At 43.8% G+C, this 18,227-nt stretch overlaps 1 protein-coding gene across 3 annotated transcripts in view; it reads right to left on the bottom strand.

Moving 5' to 3' along the window:
- Nucleotides 1-18,227, bottom strand: part of TMC7 (transmembrane channel like 7) — a 70,631-nt gene that overhangs the window by 25,384 nt on the left and 27,020 nt on the right. For all 3 annotated transcript variants that reach the window (XM_023189728.2, XM_023189727.2, XM_023189729.2), the window contains exons 4-7: nt 14,940-15,107; nt 13,688-13,770; nt 6,408-6,553; nt 965-1,112 (exon numbers count right to left, since the gene is read on the bottom strand). In XM_023189728.2, coding sequence (XP_023045496.1) covers nt 965-1,112; nt 6,408-6,553; nt 13,688-13,770; nt 14,940-15,107 — 545 coding nt within the window. The remainder of the gene's footprint in view (nt 1-964; nt 1,113-6,407; nt 6,554-13,687; nt 13,771-14,939; nt 15,108-18,227) is intronic.

The raw sequence follows: 18,227 nt of genomic DNA, 5'->3' as shown, positions 1-18,227 counted from the left end.
ACTTAAATATAGTATGTGTCATTTCTTCAAACAGCATACAGGTGAGGTGTTGTTATTTTTTCTTTTACACAATCTAGTAGTCTCTGCTTTTATTAGGAGAATTTAATCTGTTCGTATTTAGTGTAAGAAATAATAGATTTGATTTGATTCCTTCCATTTTATTATGCTTTTGATTTATTTGTCCCCTCCTCCTTTGCTTTGATGGGTTTATTAACATGCTATTCTTTACTTCTTTCTCTCCTTATTCATTTGGAACCTCTTGTGTACCTTTTTTTTTTTGAGACGGAGTCTCACTCTGTCACCCAGGCTGGAATGCAGTGGTGCAGTCTCGGCTCACCGCAATCTCCACCTCCTGGGTTCAAGCGACTCTCCTGCCTCAGACTCCCGAGTAGCTGGGACTACAGGCATGTGCCACCATGCCCAGCTAATTTTTTGTATTTTTAGTAGAGATGGGGTTTCACCATGTTAGCCAGGATGGTCTCGATCTCCTGACCTCGTGATCTGCCTGCCTCAGGCTCCCAAAGTGCTGGGATTACAGGCATAAGCCACCGCACCCGGTCTGTACTTTTTCATATACTCTCCATCCCACACTATGGTCATAACATTCCCTCCTTACTCCCATTTCTGCTGGTATAAGCAGTGTTTATGACAGGTCCTCCTCACGTGGAAAAATAACAGTGTAAAGTAGCAGGGTGTGGGGAAAGACATCATCTCCTTCCAGCCACTGTGTCCCCACCCCACTTCCCAGTCCCAGTTCACCAGGGCTCCTGTTCAGGTCTAGGGTAATCAACCCCAGTGACATGTTTGCTGTGAAAAATTCTTGAAAGCTATAGAGGGGTAACTTGCTAAGCACCAGGGACAACCTGTCCCCCACCCTTGATCCTCTGCAAGCTGAAAACTCAGGGTCCAAAGGCAGGACCTTGCTGGTGAGGACCCCACCACGGGGAAACCCAGGAGCACTCACTCGGAGCTCATACCGCAAGCTGCTGTGCTTCAGATCCGCCATGCTGCGGTTAGTGATGCAGAAGTCCCAGCCAGCAAAGATCTTGTTGCAGTAACTCTGAAAGTGCTCCTCACTCCGAATCAGGTTGATTTTGAATCCTTCCACCGACCTGACCCCAAAACACAATCATCCTTCTTATAGAAACAACAGCAAAACAGAGTCCCCTGGATTGGCTCTGTCTGAAACTTAAAAAGTTAGACATAGCTGCATTTTCAGCCCATTGTGACATGGTCAAGTTTGGGGCCATTCTAAATAAATGTGGCAGCTAACGAGGTATCTCATTGTTGATCCTTTCCTTTTACCCATCTGATTGCTTCAATCACAGCTAGAATAAAATCCATACTTTTTTCCCCAACTTTTATTTTAGATTCAGGAGTACATGTGCAGGTTTGTAACCTTGGTAATACTGCATGATGCTAAGATTTGGGGTAGAAAGGATCCCATCGTCCAGGTACTCAGCACAATATCCAACAGTTCTTCAATCCCTGCCTCCCTCTCTCCCTCTCCACTCTAGGAGTCCTCAGTCTCTTTTGCTGCCATCTTTATGTCCATAAGTACCCAATGTTTAGCTTCCACTAATAAGTGAGAACATGTGGTATTTGGTTTTCTGTTCCTGCATTAATTTGCTTTGGATAATGGCCTCTAGCTGCAACCATGTTGCTGCAAAGGACATGATTTCATTCTTTTTATGGCTGTGTAGTATTCCATGGTGTTTATGTACCACATTTTCTTTATCTAGTCTTCCGCTGATGGGCATCTTGGTTGATTCCATTTCTTTGCTATTGTGAATAGCACTGTGATGAATATACGAGTGCGTATGTCTTTTTGGTAGAACGATTCATTTTCTTTTAAAATCCAAACTCCTTAATACAGCTGAGAGATCCCTATGTGATCCAGCTGTGCCGTCGCTTCTCCTCCCATGTAACTATACTTGCTTTCTCTCTTTTCTATAAATACACAGATTCCTGTTCCTGCCTCTGGGAAATTCCCACTACCATCTCCAGGGATGGTGCTCCTCTCACCCTCCCTATGGCTGGTCTCCTTCCCATCCTTCAGGTTTGGGCTCAAATAACCCCTTTATAATCCCTCACCTCCCCATCTAAAGCTGTAACCCCCACTTCAAGCCAGTCCTTTTTATGTATTCATTTATTTACTTACTTATTTTTGAGACAGAGTCTCACTCTGTCACCCAGGCTGGAGTGCAGTGGCACAGTCTCGGCTCACTGCAATCTCCGCCTCACAGGTTCAAGCAATTCTCCTGCCTGAGTATTCCGAGTAGTTGGGATTACAGGCGCCTGCCACCATGCCCAGCTAATTTTCTGTATTTTTAGTAGAGACAGGGTTTCACCAGGTTGGCCAGGCTGGTCTCGATCTCCTGACCTCAGGTGATCTGCCTGCCTCGGCCTCCCAAAGTGCTGGGCTTACAGGCATGAGCCACCACGCCCAGCCCAGTCCCTTTTATTTAATTCACAGGAATGATACTAACCTGCAATTATCTTATTCATCTGTTTACTGCTTGTAACTCCTCACTCTAACTAAATTTTAAATTCCTTGAGAGCAGGTCCCCTGGCTGTCTTGCCACCTTTATATCCATAATGCATGGACTATATACTTTGGTTAACACGCAACTGATGGATAACGCAATGAATAAATGACTTAAATAGTATATTAACTATTTAGTGAGCACCTGTTTAGGTCAGATACAATTGTTGCATATTTTTATTCATTCAAATGCTTTCATGGAAAAAATACACCTGGCACTTGATATAAAACACCATATGCCATACACAGTCCTCTGTAGATGAAACAGGTTATTTTTAGGATTTGCCAGTGAGGCATAAAGACAATAGAAATGGAAGGAATTGTTATGCTCAGTCATTCCGCCAAAGGATTACAGCAAAGAATTTATGTCAGAACCACATGGAGTACTTTCCCCAAATCCAGTTCCCAAATGGTTTCTCACCTGAGATTTTCAATTCGGTAAGTCTCATGCGGGCTCCAGAAATATGCCATGTTATAAAGCTTACGGTGACCCATCCCAGTTGCAAGCCTCTGATTTAGACCAGACCCACATTTTATTTTTATTTTTATTTTCATATTTTGAGATGGGAGTCTCACTCTGTCACCCAGGGTGGAGTGCAGTGGTCTGATCATGGCTCTCGGCAGCCTCAACCTCCCCAAGTTCAGGTGATCCTCCCACCTCAGCCTCCCACATAGCTCAAACTACAAGTACGCACTACCACACCTAGCTATTATTTGTATTTTTTGTAGAAATAGGGTTTTGCCATGTTGCCCAGAGTTGATCTTGAACTCCTGGGCTCAAGCGATCCACCCACCTTGTACTCCCAAAGTGCTAGGATTACAGGTGTGAGCCACCATGCCTGACCCAGACCTACATTTTACAGATGAGAAAACTAAGATCCAGAGGAAGGAAAATTATTTCCCTATATCCAGAGAGTTAGGTGGCAGAACTGGTGTTACTTTGATGATAATGATGATGATGATAATTTTAATTCAATAAACGTCTATAAGGTGCTAGGCACAGTGCTAAGGTGTTCATTCACCTGCCTAGTTTATGTTAATCCTCCCAACAACCCTTCCAGGTATGCACATTTCACAGATGAAGAAAATGAGGCTCAAAGAGGTGAACTGACATTCCAGCCATGGTCTCTGGCCTACAAAGTCCATACTCTTTGTCACTCTGTGGCACATCCACTTCCTGGGCCACAGCAGGCCTTTCTCCCATTACATCACACCCAGCCCTCCCTCCATGGCCTTCCCCAGAAAGCAATCAAGGCCTTGAGCTTGAACAAGATTCATAGGTGGGTTCGCTGTACAACTAACAAACTTTATTCATTCGGCCCGGCGCAGTGGCTCATGCCTGTAATCCCAGCACTTTGGGAGGCCGAGGTGGGTGGATCACGCGGTCAGGAGTTCGAGACCAGCCTGGCCAACATGGTAAAACCCCATCTTTACTAAAAATGCAAAAATTAGTCAGTCGTGGTGGAGTGCGCCTGTAATCTCAGCTACTCGGGAGGCTGTGGCAGAAGAATTGCTTGAACCCGGAAAGCAGAGGTTGCAGTGAGCCAGGATCATGCCACTGCACTCCAGCCTAGGTGACAGAGCAAGACTGTCTTGAAAAACAAAACAAAAACAAAAAAACCTTATCCATTCTTCAGTCTTCTTTGAAGACTCTTCTTTGGAAGACCCTAGCAATGTGTTCCTATGGTCTTATTTGGTTGTTGTTTTGTTTTATCATTTACAAAACATATTTTCATACTCTTTGTCTTAAAGATGGCGCTTCCAAATTGTCTAACCTGTAGGTCCATAAAACTTGGATCTCCCCTGGCACAATCACGGAACCCCAATCAACCAATGTTTCTTTACCAAGCATCTATTTGCCCCTCAAAAGCAGCCTGAGGCTTCTTCTCATTTGTACATAGTACATTTGGGTGGGGGATGGACACTCACTAGTTCACGTTCATCTCATAGATTCTGACTCAGGATACAAGTGCCAGGTTGGGCACTGGGGTTCTCTTTGCAGTGGTGAATCCTGGTCCTTATGGAGGGCCAAATCCATCCGCAGCACCCTGGTCTGTTCTGCACCTATGATAAGGGGCTTCGCAGCTCCATGGCTTACAACACTGTGTATGCTCTCACAGGGACAATCAAGTGGGCAATAAAGAGGTCCATCCATGATACTGTCTGCGAAGAAACTCCCCTGGAGCAGAGATGGCAAGTTGTCCATCAAAAATTTGTGGTTCACCTTCTACAGTACAGTGTCACTGCTGGGTAATGGCTGCCTAGCCAGGAACAATGTTTCCCGGCCTCCCTTGCAGTTGGTTATAGTCATGTGACTAAGCCATAGCCAATGGGATGTGAGTGATGGACACCACTTCCAGGTCTGGCCTATAAATACCCTCCGCATGGTTCTCCTCCATGCGTTTTCCTTTCCCATTCCTCTGAGGGACCTTCGAAGCCACATGCTGAAGGTGCCTGAACTTTGGTCAACTTTAGTCCTAGAATACTATAAGAAGAATTCTACCACACTAACCTGTGCCCCACCCAGAACTGTCATGTAAAAGAGAAATACAGGTTTTGTTTTTGTTTCATTTGTTTGTCTTTGAGACAGTCTTGCTCTGTCACCCAGGTTGGAGTACAGTGGCATGATCTTGGCTCACTGCAGCCTTGCCTCCCAGGTTCAAGTGATTCTCATGTCTCCACCTCCCAGGTAGCTGGGACTACAGGTGTGTGCCACCATGCCTAGCTAATAAAAAAGAAATAAAATTTCTATTGTGTTTGGGTCATTATACCTTTTGTACTGGTTGTTTGTTAAGAGAATTAATACTCTTCTCTTCTCTTGGGAATTGCTTTCTCTCCCTAAAGCACTTGTCTCCCACAGGAAAAGCCATGTTGTCATAGGACCCTAGCCCCTGGCCACAGGTGAAGGAGTGCAGTGCTGAGCACTTGAACCTCCAGGGGCTCATCGCAGACACACTGCTCCCCATGGCCACGGTGGAAGGGTCAGGGCTGGAAACCTGAATGAAGCAGAAACAACAAGTCTCTTCTAAGGATTTCTGCACCTGTGACCCAGGAGGTCAAGGCTGATGCAAACTATAAGATGCCCTATTTCCCACCACTTAAGAAAGCCACCACTACACCAAAGAATTGAAGACGAGGGATTCTTGCTTTTGATGTTGTTCCTAAGCCATCGCTCCATCTTTGTCCTTCCTGTAATTTGAGCTTCCTCCCTTCCTTGGATCTGTGAGCCACTCAATAACCATCAGAGCTCAGTTTCTGCTACTTACAACCCAGTAGACACCTTGTTAACATACACACCAAAGCAAAGGAAAGGGTGTGTGTGCAGTGGGGTGGGATTGCCAGATGTGTTCAGTAGTGATTGAGTGGAGAACCCCACGCCAGGCACTGTGGCTCACACCTGTAATCCCAGAATTTTGGGAGGCCAGGGTGGGCGGATCACCTGAGGTCAGGAGTTCCAGACCAGACTGGCCAACATGGTGAAACTCTACCAAAAATACAAAAATTAGCTAGGCGTGATGGCACGTTCCTATAGTACTAGCTACCCAGGAGGCTGAGGCACGAGAAGTGAAACCAGGAGGTAGAGGTTGCAGTGAGCCAAGATTGCACCACTGCACTCCAGTCTGGGTGACAGAGAAAGACTCTGGGAAAAAAAAAGAACCTCAGTCTGCTACTCCATCCCAAATCCTGACTTCTATTTCTCCCAGGTCTCTTCAGCTGCCAATATGTACTCACAAACCCTTCCCCACAAAACCCACCACTGGACTCCGCTCATCCTTTAGGCAACGGCCCTCAGGGCTCCCATATCTCCAACAGCCTCCAGCCATCAAGGGTAATTCAGAGAGAATGCAATGACAGACTTTACCTTTTCACGATCCAAAGAAGGCTCAGGGCCAGGTAGGCAATTGTGCTTATCAAATACGCCAGGGGCAGATCATAGGTGAAGTTCTGAAATTTCACCCCATCAATGGTGTAATGTCCGTAAAAGAGGCTAGTCTCCTCCAGGAAACCCTGAAACGAAGCCAAGAGCATGAGGTTAGACTGGTCAGCTCACTGTGGGACAATCAGAAGAGTAGTCCCTGCCTCAAGGAACACAAGTTCCAGTGTCCCCTTTCCTCTCTGTATCCCCAGAGACTGGAACAGCCCCAGAGGCACAGGGAGTACTCAGTGTTTGGGAAATAAAGCACTGATAAAACCCTGGCATTAAAAATGCACAGGTGGGCCAGGCAAGGTGGCTCGTACCTGTAATCCCAGCCCTTTGGGAGGCCGAGACAGGCAGATCACCTGAGGTCAGGAGTTTGAGACCAGCCTGGCCAACATGGCGAAACCCCCGTCTCTACTAAAAATACCAAAAAAATTAGCCGGGCCTGGTGTTGCGGGCCTGTAATCCCAGCTACTCGGGAGACTGAGGTAGGAGAATCACTTGAACCTGGGAGGCAGAGGTTGCAGGGAGCTGAGATCACACCACTGCACTCCAGCCTGGGTGACAGAGTGAGATCCATCTCAAAAAAAAAAAAAAAAAAAAAAATGCACAGATGGCCAGGCATGGTAGCTTACACCTGTAATCCCAGTACCTTGGAAGGCTGAGGCAGGAGGATTACTTGAGCCCAGGAGTTTGAGACAAGCCTGGGCAACATAGAGAGACCTCTATCGCTATAAATTTTTTTTTAAAAAATTAGCTAGGCATAGAGGTGCATGGCTATGGTCCCAGCTGCTCGGGAGGCTGGAGTAAGCCGTGATTGTGCTACTGCACTCCAGACTGGATAACAGAGCAAGAGCTTGTCTCTGAAAGAAAAAAAGCACATATAACAAGCCAAAACTGAAATTAACAATAAAATTCCATGTGCCATAGCATCAAAAAGAATAAAACATTACAACTAAATTTAACTAAAGAAATGCAAATCTTGGCCGGGCACGGTGGCTCATGCCTGTAATCCCAGAACCTTGGTAGGCTGAGGCAGGCGGATCACAAGGTCAGGAGTTCGAGACCAGCCTGGCCAACATAGTGAAACCCTGTCTGCACTAAAAATACAAAAATTAGCCGGGCATGGTGGCACATGCCTGCAGTCCCAGCTACTTGGGAGGCTGAGGCAGGAGAATCACTTGAACCTGGGAGGTGGAGGTTGTGGTGAGCCGAGATCACGCCACTGCATTTCAGCCTGGGCAAGACAGTGAGACTCTGTCTCAAAAACAAAATAATAATAATTAAAGAAGCCCTAAAGAAACGGAAAACATCCCCTGTTTATGGATCAGAAAGTCTATGGCCAAATTCCTCAAATTGATTTACCGATTCAACATTATCCTTGTTAGCATCCTAGCTGGCTTCCTTACAGAAACTGACAAGCTGATCCTAAAATTCATATGGAATCGCAACGCACCCAGATGAAGAGCCAAAACAACTTTGAAGAAGAAGAACAGTAAGGCCTGGTGGCTCAGAAAACTCTCTGACTTCTTCTCCTTCTTATTTTAAAATAAAAATGTAGAGATATGGTCTCGCCATGTTGCCCAGGCTGGTCTCCAACTCCTGGGCTCAAACGGTCCTCCAGCCTCAGCCTCCAAAGTGCTGGGATTACAGGTTGTGAGCCACTGCACCCTGCTGACTGACTTCTTATGGTAGGAATGACTGAATGCCTCAAATACTTCCTTGGATGGCAGGAAAACTCCAAGAGAGTGAAGGAGAGAACAGATATAGCAGAAACATTGTAGGTAGGTAGAATATAGTGGTTGCCTACGGCATTGTTTACAAAGGAAGGAAATGAGAGGAAATCTGAATGTCCATACAGGGATTGGGCTAGATCACTAAAAATCCATATTATGAAATATCAAGCAAGACCATGTAAGTGCACAGAGAAAGGTCAACGGTCAAGTAGGCTGTAAACCATGGGGTTAAATGTTCAGTGACCTCCGGGGAGGGATATTTTGACTTTTTTACTCTATAAATTCTGTATTTTTCATGACAACCGTGCATTCTTGTGTGTGTGTGTGTGTGTGTGTGTGTGTGTGTGTTCTTAAATTTATTGAAGCTGAGCATATTTACATCTGTATTTTAAAATTATACAAGACACAAGTCTGCAATCCCAGCACTTTGGGAGGCCAAGACGGGCGGATCACAAGGTCAGGAGATTGAGACCATCCTGGCTAACACGGTGAAACCCCGTCTCTACCAAAAAATACAAAAAACTAGCCGGGCGAGGTGGTGGGCGCCTGTAGTCCCAGCTACTCGGGAGGCTGAGGCAGGAGAATGGCGTAAACCCGGGAGGCGGAGCTTGCAGTGAGCTGAGATCTGGCCACTGCACTCCAGCCTGGGCGACACAGCGAGACTCTGTCTCAAAAAATAAATAAATAAATAAATGAAATTATACAAGACAACCGTGCATTCTTATATTATTTGGGTAATGAAGTCATTTGTTAACTGGAAAAGAAAAAGTAGAAGCAGAGGACTCCATTCTCCTTTCAACTCTCCCAAAGGCCATAAAAACATGTCCAACCAGAAGAAACCTGTGTGTGCTGCCAAGGGCTGATAGCAGGGTTATCACCAACCTCTCCCTCAAGACAATGTAACAATTACAGGGCAAAGGTCTGCTGGGCCTGGAAAATATTTTCTGATTTGATAATGAGCTTAGTTCAATTGTTTTCAAGAAAAATGAGCCCCTGTTTGATCTCTCTGACCCTCTTTCACTTGTGCCTATTTACATTCAGATTATTAACAATCACATTACATTAAAATTCAGTTTCCCAGCCACACTAGACATATTTCAAGTGCTCAAGAGTTAGTGGTTCTGGGCCTGGCACAATGGCTCATACCTGTAATCTCAGCACTTTCGGAGGCTGAGGCAGGCAGATCACTTGAGGTCACGGGTTCGACACTTGCCTGGCCAACATGATGAAACCCTGTCTCTACTAAAAACAAAATTTAACCAGGCGTCATTGTGCACCCTTGTATTCCCAGCTACTCGGGAGGCTGAGGCACAAGAATTGCTTGAAACCAGGAGGCGGAGGTTGCAGTGAGCCAAGATTGCACCACTGCACTTCAGCCTGGGTGACAGAGTGAGCCTCTGTCTAATAAAAAAAACAAAAAGTCAGGCGCAGTGGCTCACACCTATAATCCCAGCATTTTCGGAGGCCGCGGTGGGCAGATCACTTGAGGTCACGGGTTCGAGACCAGCCTGGCCAACATGGTGAAATCCCGTCTCTACTAAAAATAGAAAAATTAGCAGGGTGTGGTGGCAGGCGCCTGTAACCCCAGCTACTTGGGAGGCTGAGGCAGGAGAATCACTTGAAGTGATTCAGGCAGAGGTGGCAGTGGGCCGAGATCGCGCCAATGTACTCCAGCCTGGGCGACAGAGCGAGACTCTGTCTCAAAAAAACAAACAAAAAAGAGTTAGTGGTTCCATTGTTACACAGGACAGGTCCACATTCTCCAGATCATTGCAGAAAGTTCTCTTTCAGACAGGTCATTATCATGCTTACTTTATTGAACGTCTATAATCAAGCACAGCTAACTCTCCTATAAAATTTTTCCTATCAGGAAGAAGGTTACAGTATGCAAAGAAACTTTTTTCTTTTTTTTCCACAAACAGAAACTTTTCTTGTGGGATGTAATCTAAAGAAATGGGGTTAACAGCAGGTCTGGGATTTGATCCTAACTTTGCTTTCAAAGGCAGTGTGACCTCAGGTAGGTCACTGAATTTCTTTTCTCATTTGCACAAGTCAACATTTGCATGGTTTTTATCTTCTAATTTGCATAGTGGACATTTGCACAGTTTCTGTTTTCTCATCTGCATAGTAGACTTTTTTATTTTATTTTATTTTATTTTATTTTATTTGAGACAGAGTCTTTCTGTCACCCATCTTGGAGTGTAGTGGCGCAATTTTGGCTCACTGCAACCTATGTTTCCCAGGTTTAAGAGATTCTTGTGCCTCAGCCTCCCAAGTAGCTGGGATTACAGGTGCACACCACCACGCCAGGCTAATCTTTTTTTTTTTTTTGAGACGGAGTTTCGCTCTTGTTGCCCAGGCTGGAATGCAATGGCTCAATCTCGGCTCACTGCAACCTCCGTCTCCTGGATTTAAGCAATTCTCCTGCCTCAGCCTCCCGAGGAGCTGGGATTACAGGCACCAGCCACCACACCCAGCTAATTTTTTTGTATTTTTAGTAGAGATGGGGTTCCCCATGTTGGCCAGGCTGGTCTCAAGCTCCTGACCTCAGGTGATCTGCCCACCTCGGCCTCCCAAAGCACTGGGATTACGGGCATGAGCCACCGTGCCCAGCCATGTATTTTTTTTTTTAACTTTTTTTTGCATAGTAGACTTTTGAACAACCATCCAACAATTCCTCTGAGTTATTTTTAGGAAAACATGAGATCAGACACGTAAAAGGATTTTTTCAAAATCAGGCAGTGGCTCACACCTATAATCCCAGCACTTTGGGAAGCCAAGACAGGTGGATTGCTTGAGCTCAGGAGTTCGAGACCAGCCTCGGCAACATGGCAAAACCCTGTCTCTACAAAACACACACAAACACACACGCAAGCACAAATTAGCTGGGCATGGTGGTATGCACCTGTAGTCCCAGCTACTCAGGAGGCTTGAGGTGGGAGGATGGCTTGAGCCTAGAAGCAGAGTTTGCAATGAACCAAAATCATGCCACTGCATTCTCTGGGCAACAGAGCCAGACCACGTCTCAAAAAGGAAAAAAAAAAAAAAAAAGGTAGGGGTGCTTTTTCAAAATCAAACACAGTGGACAAATTCAAGGCTTTCTACCAATTTATTCAGAAAAGTGGAAGCTCAATGGTACGGCATTTTTGTTTGTTTGTTTTGTTTTTTGTTTTGTTTTGAGACGAACTCTCCCTCTTGTTGCCCGGGCTGGATCGTGCAGTTGTGTGATCTCAGCTCACTGAAGCTTCCGCCTCCTGGATTCAAGCAATTCTCTTGCCTCAGCCTCCTGAGTAGCTGGGATTACAGGCGCCCCCGACCGTGCCCAGCTAATTTTTCTATTTTTAGTAGAGATGGGGTTTCACCATGTTGGCCAGGCTGGTCTTAAACTCCTGACCTCAGGTGATCTGCCTGCCTTGGCCTCTCCGAAATGCTGGGGTTACCGGCATGAACCATCGCGCTCGGCCAGTAGGGTATTTTCATACCAGTAATTTTCAGAAAGTATTTCTGAAAAAATAAAAATACTTATTTGTATATCTTAAACACCTAGAGCAGCGGTTCTCAACTGGGGGTAATTTCATCTGCTAGGGAACATTTGGCAATCTCTGGAAACATTTTTGGTTGTCAGAGTCAGAAGAGGGCAGTGCTGCTGGCATCTAGTGGGTGGAGACCAGGGATACAGCTCAGCGGGCTACCGTGCACCAGATAGCCCTACGCAACACAGAGTTATCTAATTCACTGAGCATGGTGGCTCATGCCTGTTACCCCAGTACTTAAAATCTCATTGCTTTTATGGTAGCTCTAAAAGGTTTTTTTTTTGTCACCTTCTAAAAAAATGATTTTGGCCAGGCACAGAGGCTCACATCTGTAACCTCAACACTTTGAGAGGCCGAGGCAGGAGGCTTCATCAAGGTCAGGAGCTTGAAACAAGCCTGGGCAACATAGTGAGACCCCACATCTCTAGAAAGAAAATTAAAAATTAGTCAAGTGTAGTGCACGCCTGTAGTCCTAGCTACTTGGGAAGATCGTTTTAGCCCAGGAGTTTGAGATTACAGTGAGCTACGATTGCACCACTATACTCTAACCTGGGGAACACAGTGTGATCCCATCTCCAAAAAACAAAAAACAAAAAAAGAATATCAATAGTGCCAAGTTTGAGAAACCCTGGTCTAAAGGGCAAAGATGGCTACTTTTTATAGCTGCAATCTTATTTGCTGAAAAAAGTGAAATAAAAAAATGAAAAACCACAAAATCTTTTTTTTAAGATGGGGTCTTGCTCTGTTGCCCAGGCTGAAGTGCAGTGGTGCAGGCTGCAGCCTCAACCTTCTGGGCTCAAGTGATTCCCCTACCTCAGCCTCCAGAGTAATTGGGACTACAGGTGCACGCCACCACGCCCAGCTAATTATGTTTATTTTGTGTAGAGATATGATGCCCAGGCTGGTTTCAAACTCCTGGCCTCAAGCAATCCTCCTGCCTTAGCCTCTCAAAGTGTTGGGGTTACAGGTGTGAGTTACTGTGCCTGGCCAAAATCATTTTTTTAGAAGGCAATAATAAAAACCTTTTAGAACTACCATAAGAGCCAAGAGATTAATTCCATTTAGAGTTGGGGTGGTGGTAGGGGATGTTAACCTGGGATTGACTTATAAGGGATTTCAGAGAATCTTCATATGCCCATGTACATGATATGCAGGTATATGTGCATATCATCTGAAAGTGTGAGTTTGTACATCACACATGTCCCTGTGTATAATTTCTGGAAAAGAAGAGCCACATCTTTCATCCACCCAGTCTGGGGCTCCAAAATGTTCGGATTTATCAGTGTCAGAGAAATTGTAAACATTCTATCTGGGTTCATTTTCACTGAAGCTTCCTTCTGTGGGAGAAGTCAGTATCTTGTTGCAGATCAATACAAAGGTTGAAGGACTAGAGGCCGGGCACGGTGGCTCACGCCTATAATCCCAGTACTTTGGGAGGCTGAGGAGGGTGGACCACCTGAGGTCAGGAGTTCCCGACCAGCCTGGCCAACATGGTGAAACCCCATCTCTACTAAAAACACAAATATTAGCTGAGCGTGGTGGCACACACCTGTAATTCCAGCTACTCACGAGGCTGAGGCAGGAGAATCACTTGAACCCAGGAGGCGGAGGTTGCAGTGAGCCGAGATTGCACCACTGCACTCCAACCCAGGCAACAGAGCGAGACTCTGTCTCAAAAAAAAAAAAAATAATAATAATAAATAAAAAGAAAGAACTAGAAAAAGGCCAATGGCTGAAAGTGACAAAGCATATTTCCTGACATTCTAGCAGTTGATGGTGAATGTTGTTCTTTCTGATGAGGTAACTGCAAATCCTGTTTCATTTACTGGTACATATGTCAACCAACACTTACTTGTGTTTGGCTCTCACTGCAGAAATTCGGGAAACTGATCTTTAAATCAATCAATTTTTAGTAGATTGAGGAGCTAAACAAAGGATTACGTTAAATACTTACAGTGCCAGAAAGCAAGTCTATGATATAACTGTAAAAGTAAATGAGTCCAGAACTGCTTACTGGATAGACTGTACATTGTATATCTGTAAGAAACAAAAACCAGCATGTCAGTGGAAACAGTTTTACAGTCTCTATAACCTGCCTGTTTTTTTTGTTGGCCAGGCTGGTCTTGAACTCCTGACCTCAGGTGACCCACCCACCTCAGCCTCCCAAAGTGCCAGGATTACAGGCGTGAGTCACCACACCTGGCCATAGCCTACCTGTTTTTCACAATTTGTGTGTATAAGCATGTACAGTCATGCATGGCTTAACAAGGAGGATACAGTCTGATAAATATGTCCTTAGGCAATTTCGTCATGTGAACATCACGGAGTGTACTTACGCAAACCGAGATGAGATGCCCTACTATACACCTAGGCTGCATGGTATGACCTATTGCTCCTAGGTTACAAACCTGGACAGCATGTTACTGCACTGAATACTGTAGGTAACTGCAACACAATGTTAAGTATTTGTGTATCTAAACATGTCTAAACAAAGAAAAACTACAGTAAAAATACAGTATTATAATCTTAGGGGACCACCATTGCATATGTGATCCATTGTTAACTGAAACATTGTCATGGGGTACTGACTATATATGTATATTACATTTAGAAATGTCATATATATTTGTATATTTGCACAGATATGTTTGTATATTTGTGATTTGCCATTTTCAGTCCAAACCCCAATGTGTCCAATACAGTAATATTTCTTTCTCCTTCTACCTACTTCTAGTGTTTCCTTCACTATTCTCCCCAAACTGCTGGCAATACGTCTTTTTTATATATTTTGTATGTAAGTCTGCATATAGAGCTTGTTTTTTGCTTGCATGTGTGACTCTCAATGCTCCAGATAGAGGCTGCTCCAACAGCTTGGGCTCCAGAGTGAAGCTCACCAGCCCACAGTGGGCATGGACTGTGAGTGAGAAATGAACCTTTGTGGCTATTTCTCACTCATAATCTCAAATAACCACAAAGGTTTATTTCTCATTCACAGTCTCATACTGTTATGCTGTCATGCTTGCATGCTGTTATTCCATAGCAGCATGAGTGTTACGGGATCACTTGTTTCTGCAGCATAACCTAGACCATCCTGACTAATACAGTCACCCAAGAGTTAGAATAAGATTCTTAGCAAAGCAAGCATTGTAGTGAGGTACACGGTGAAAAACAAACACACTTCATAGTAAACCAGGCCTTAGACTCACCCGTGTCTTTGAAAGGAATGAGCACGAAGCTGCTGTTGGTGATCTTGTATTTCGTGAGTAAGATTGGGAGCAAAACCAGCATAAAGATGATCAGAAATATCACCAAATTCAGCAACACCAGGAATCTCAAGAAGGAGAAATAGGACTGAATCCCAGTGCCAAATTTCCCTGGAAAAAACAAACCTGGACATCACTGACCCTGGGTATTGACACACTACACATCATAGATTCAATTAGCCACAAAAGCTGAAGCTGGAGTAATCAGTAGCTGGAAAGAGGAAGAAACCTTTTTTTTTTTTAATTGTGAGCTTTAAGACTCGATCTTCTAGTGTTTTAACTTTTCACCTGTAGATCTACAATCAATCTTGAATTAATCACTTGAGAATGGTATGAGGGAGGGCTCAGTATTTATCTTTTCTTACAGGAATCTCTAGTTGACTCAGCACCATTTATTGGCTGCTTCTTTTGGAAATAATCACCTGACCACCTATGTATGAATCTGTTTCTGAACTCTATCCTGTTCCTTGGGTCTACATGTCTATCCTTACACCAACGCTAGACTGTCTTAATTATTGCAGATTTGTAAGACTTGACACATGGTACCTTTTTTTTTTTTTTTTTTTTTTGAGACAGTCTCGCTCTGTCACCCAGGCTGGAGTGCAGTGGTGCGATCTCAGCTCACTGCAAGCTCTGCCTCCCGGGTTCAGGCCATTCTCCTGCCTCAGCCTCCCGAGTAGCTGGGACTACAGGCGCCTGCCACCACACCTGGCTAATTTTTTGTATTTTTAGTAGAGATGGAGTTTCACCGTGTTAGCCAGGATGGTCTTGATCTCCTGACCTAGTGATCCGCCCACCTCAGCCTCCCAAAGTGCTGGGATTACAGGCATGAGCCACCACGCCTGGCCTACTGATACATGGTATCTTTCAGCTTTGTTACTCCTCAAGATTGTCTTAGACATCTTTGGTCTTTTGCATTTGTATACAAATGTTAGAATTAGTGTTTTAATTTTCATGCACAGTCTGCTAAGATTCTGATTGGGATTACACAAAATATATAGGTCAATTTGAGGAGAAGTGACATATTTATAATATTAAGTCTTCTGATCCATGAACGTGGTATATTTAGGTCTTCCTTAATTTTTATCAATAATACTTTATAGTTTTCTGTGCGTAATTATTGCATATGGTTCTTTAGATATATTCCTAGATATCTGATTTTTCTTTTTTTTTTTTTTTTTGACACTGAGTCTCACTCTGTTGCCCAGGGTGGAGTGCAGTGGCATGATCTCAGCTCCCTTCAACCTCTGCCTCCTGGGTTCAAGGAATTCTTGCACCTCAGCCTTCCAAGTAGCTAGGACTATAGGCGTGAGCCACCATGCCCGGCTAATTTTTATGTTTTTAGTACAGACAGGGTTTCACCATGTTGTCCAAGCTGGTCTCGAACTCCTGACCTCAGGTGATCCACCTGCCTCAGCTTTCCAAAGATTATAGGCGTGAGCCACCAAGCCCGGCCCTGACATTTTTGATACTATTGTAAATTGTATCATTTTAAAAAATTCACTTTCTAAATGTTTGTTGTTGGTATGTAGAAATACAATTCATTTTAAATAGAGACACCTTAAAATTAACAATAAACCTTGTTACATTAACATTAATTTCAATAGTTGTCTTCTTAATTATCTACATGCATATCATTGTCATCTGCAAAAAAAAAAAATGACATTTTATTTTTTCCTTTCCCATTATTATTCTTCCCCCGCCCATCCTGCTACATTGGCTAGAACTCCCAGGATGATTTTGAATAGAATCTGTGATAATTGGCACCTTTTTCTCATTCTCAATCTCAGGGAAAAAGCTTTCAATATTTCATCATTAAGTATGTTGTTTGCTGTATAATGTTTATAGGTTTTTAAAATAAAATTAAGAAAGGTCTTATCTATGTCTTATTTGCTAAAAATGAGAACTGAAGTTTATCAGTGCTTTTTCTGCATCCGTTGGGATGATCATATAATTTTTTTCTTTTATTCTGTTTTGTGGTGGATTACATCGATTGATTTGCAAATAGAAAACCAACCTTCCGCTAGATAATGATTAAATTGCTGAGGATAGAAAGCACTCTGAAGAGCAAGGATGGCTTGTTGTTCTTGGTAGGAGCAAAGAACTTATTACTGGAGACTGAAGATACAAGATACCCACAGTTTTTTGCCACTCCCTAATACTTAGCAATCTGCCAGAGGCAAGAAATTTATTATCACACCTGCATTTCATGTCAGATGAGCACCTATCCAGTCAAGAAATCACAGGGGTAGAGTAACTGCAGAGAACATCAAAATCCCAGTTTCCAGGGAGAAACTACCCTCTACCACACAAGCCACTTTCTGAATAAAAATGTCCAAAAGCCTACCACTTTGCAAGAGAAGAAGCTAGACATAGGGGCTAAAACTTTGGACTCTACATCTTGAATGCCTGGGTTCAAACCCTGGTTCTACCTCACCCTGTCTGAGTGAACTTGGACAAGATCTCAAACTCTCTGAGCCATGCAAATGACAAGTACCTAAATGAAAGTTTCCCGTGAAGATTAACTGAGGTAATGAGTTAAGTGCTTAACACCATGCCTGGTTCACAGTAAATGCTCAATAAAAATTAGCTTTTATTATTTTGTTCCAAATATAATGTTACACTTAAATCTCAAGAGAAAAAGTATGAGTGCATGGTTGAAGTTTTAAGTGAGCCATGAAGCCTTTTAGAAATATATTATATTCTCCAAATAAAACAATAAAAAGGTTGTTCATTGGATAGATTACCAATTGTATTTTATAGGTCTTAAAATAGTAATAATGGAGAAAATCATTTCCTTTATTTATCCTACTATATTCCTTACAAACCTCACGAAGTTTCCATTTTAGCAGTTTTGGGGAGATGTTTGAAAAACGTTTTGCTGTAAAATAGATAATCCTGGCCAGGCGTGGTGGCTCACACCTGTAATCCCAGCACTTTGGGAGGCCAAGGCAGGCAGATCACCTGAGGTCAGGAATTCAAGACCAGCCTGTCCAACATGGTGAAACTCTGTCTCTACTAAAAATACAAAAAAAGTAGCCAGCCTGGTGGCACCTGCCTGTAGTCTCAGCTACTTGGGAGGCTGAGGCAGGAGAATCACTTGAACCTGGGAGGTGGAGGTTGCAGTGAGCCGAGACCACACCATTGCACTCCAGCCTGGGCAACAAGAGCGAAACTTCATCAATACAATACAATACAATACAATACAATACAATACAATACAATACAATA

Source organism: Piliocolobus tephrosceles, chromosome 17 (genome assembly GCF_002776525.5).
Source record: "Piliocolobus tephrosceles isolate RC106 chromosome 17, ASM277652v3, whole genome shotgun sequence".
Classification (NCBI taxonomy): Eukaryota; Metazoa; Chordata; class Mammalia; order Primates; family Cercopithecidae; genus Piliocolobus; species Piliocolobus tephrosceles.
This window is presented reverse-complemented; position numbering and strand designations above follow the sequence as displayed.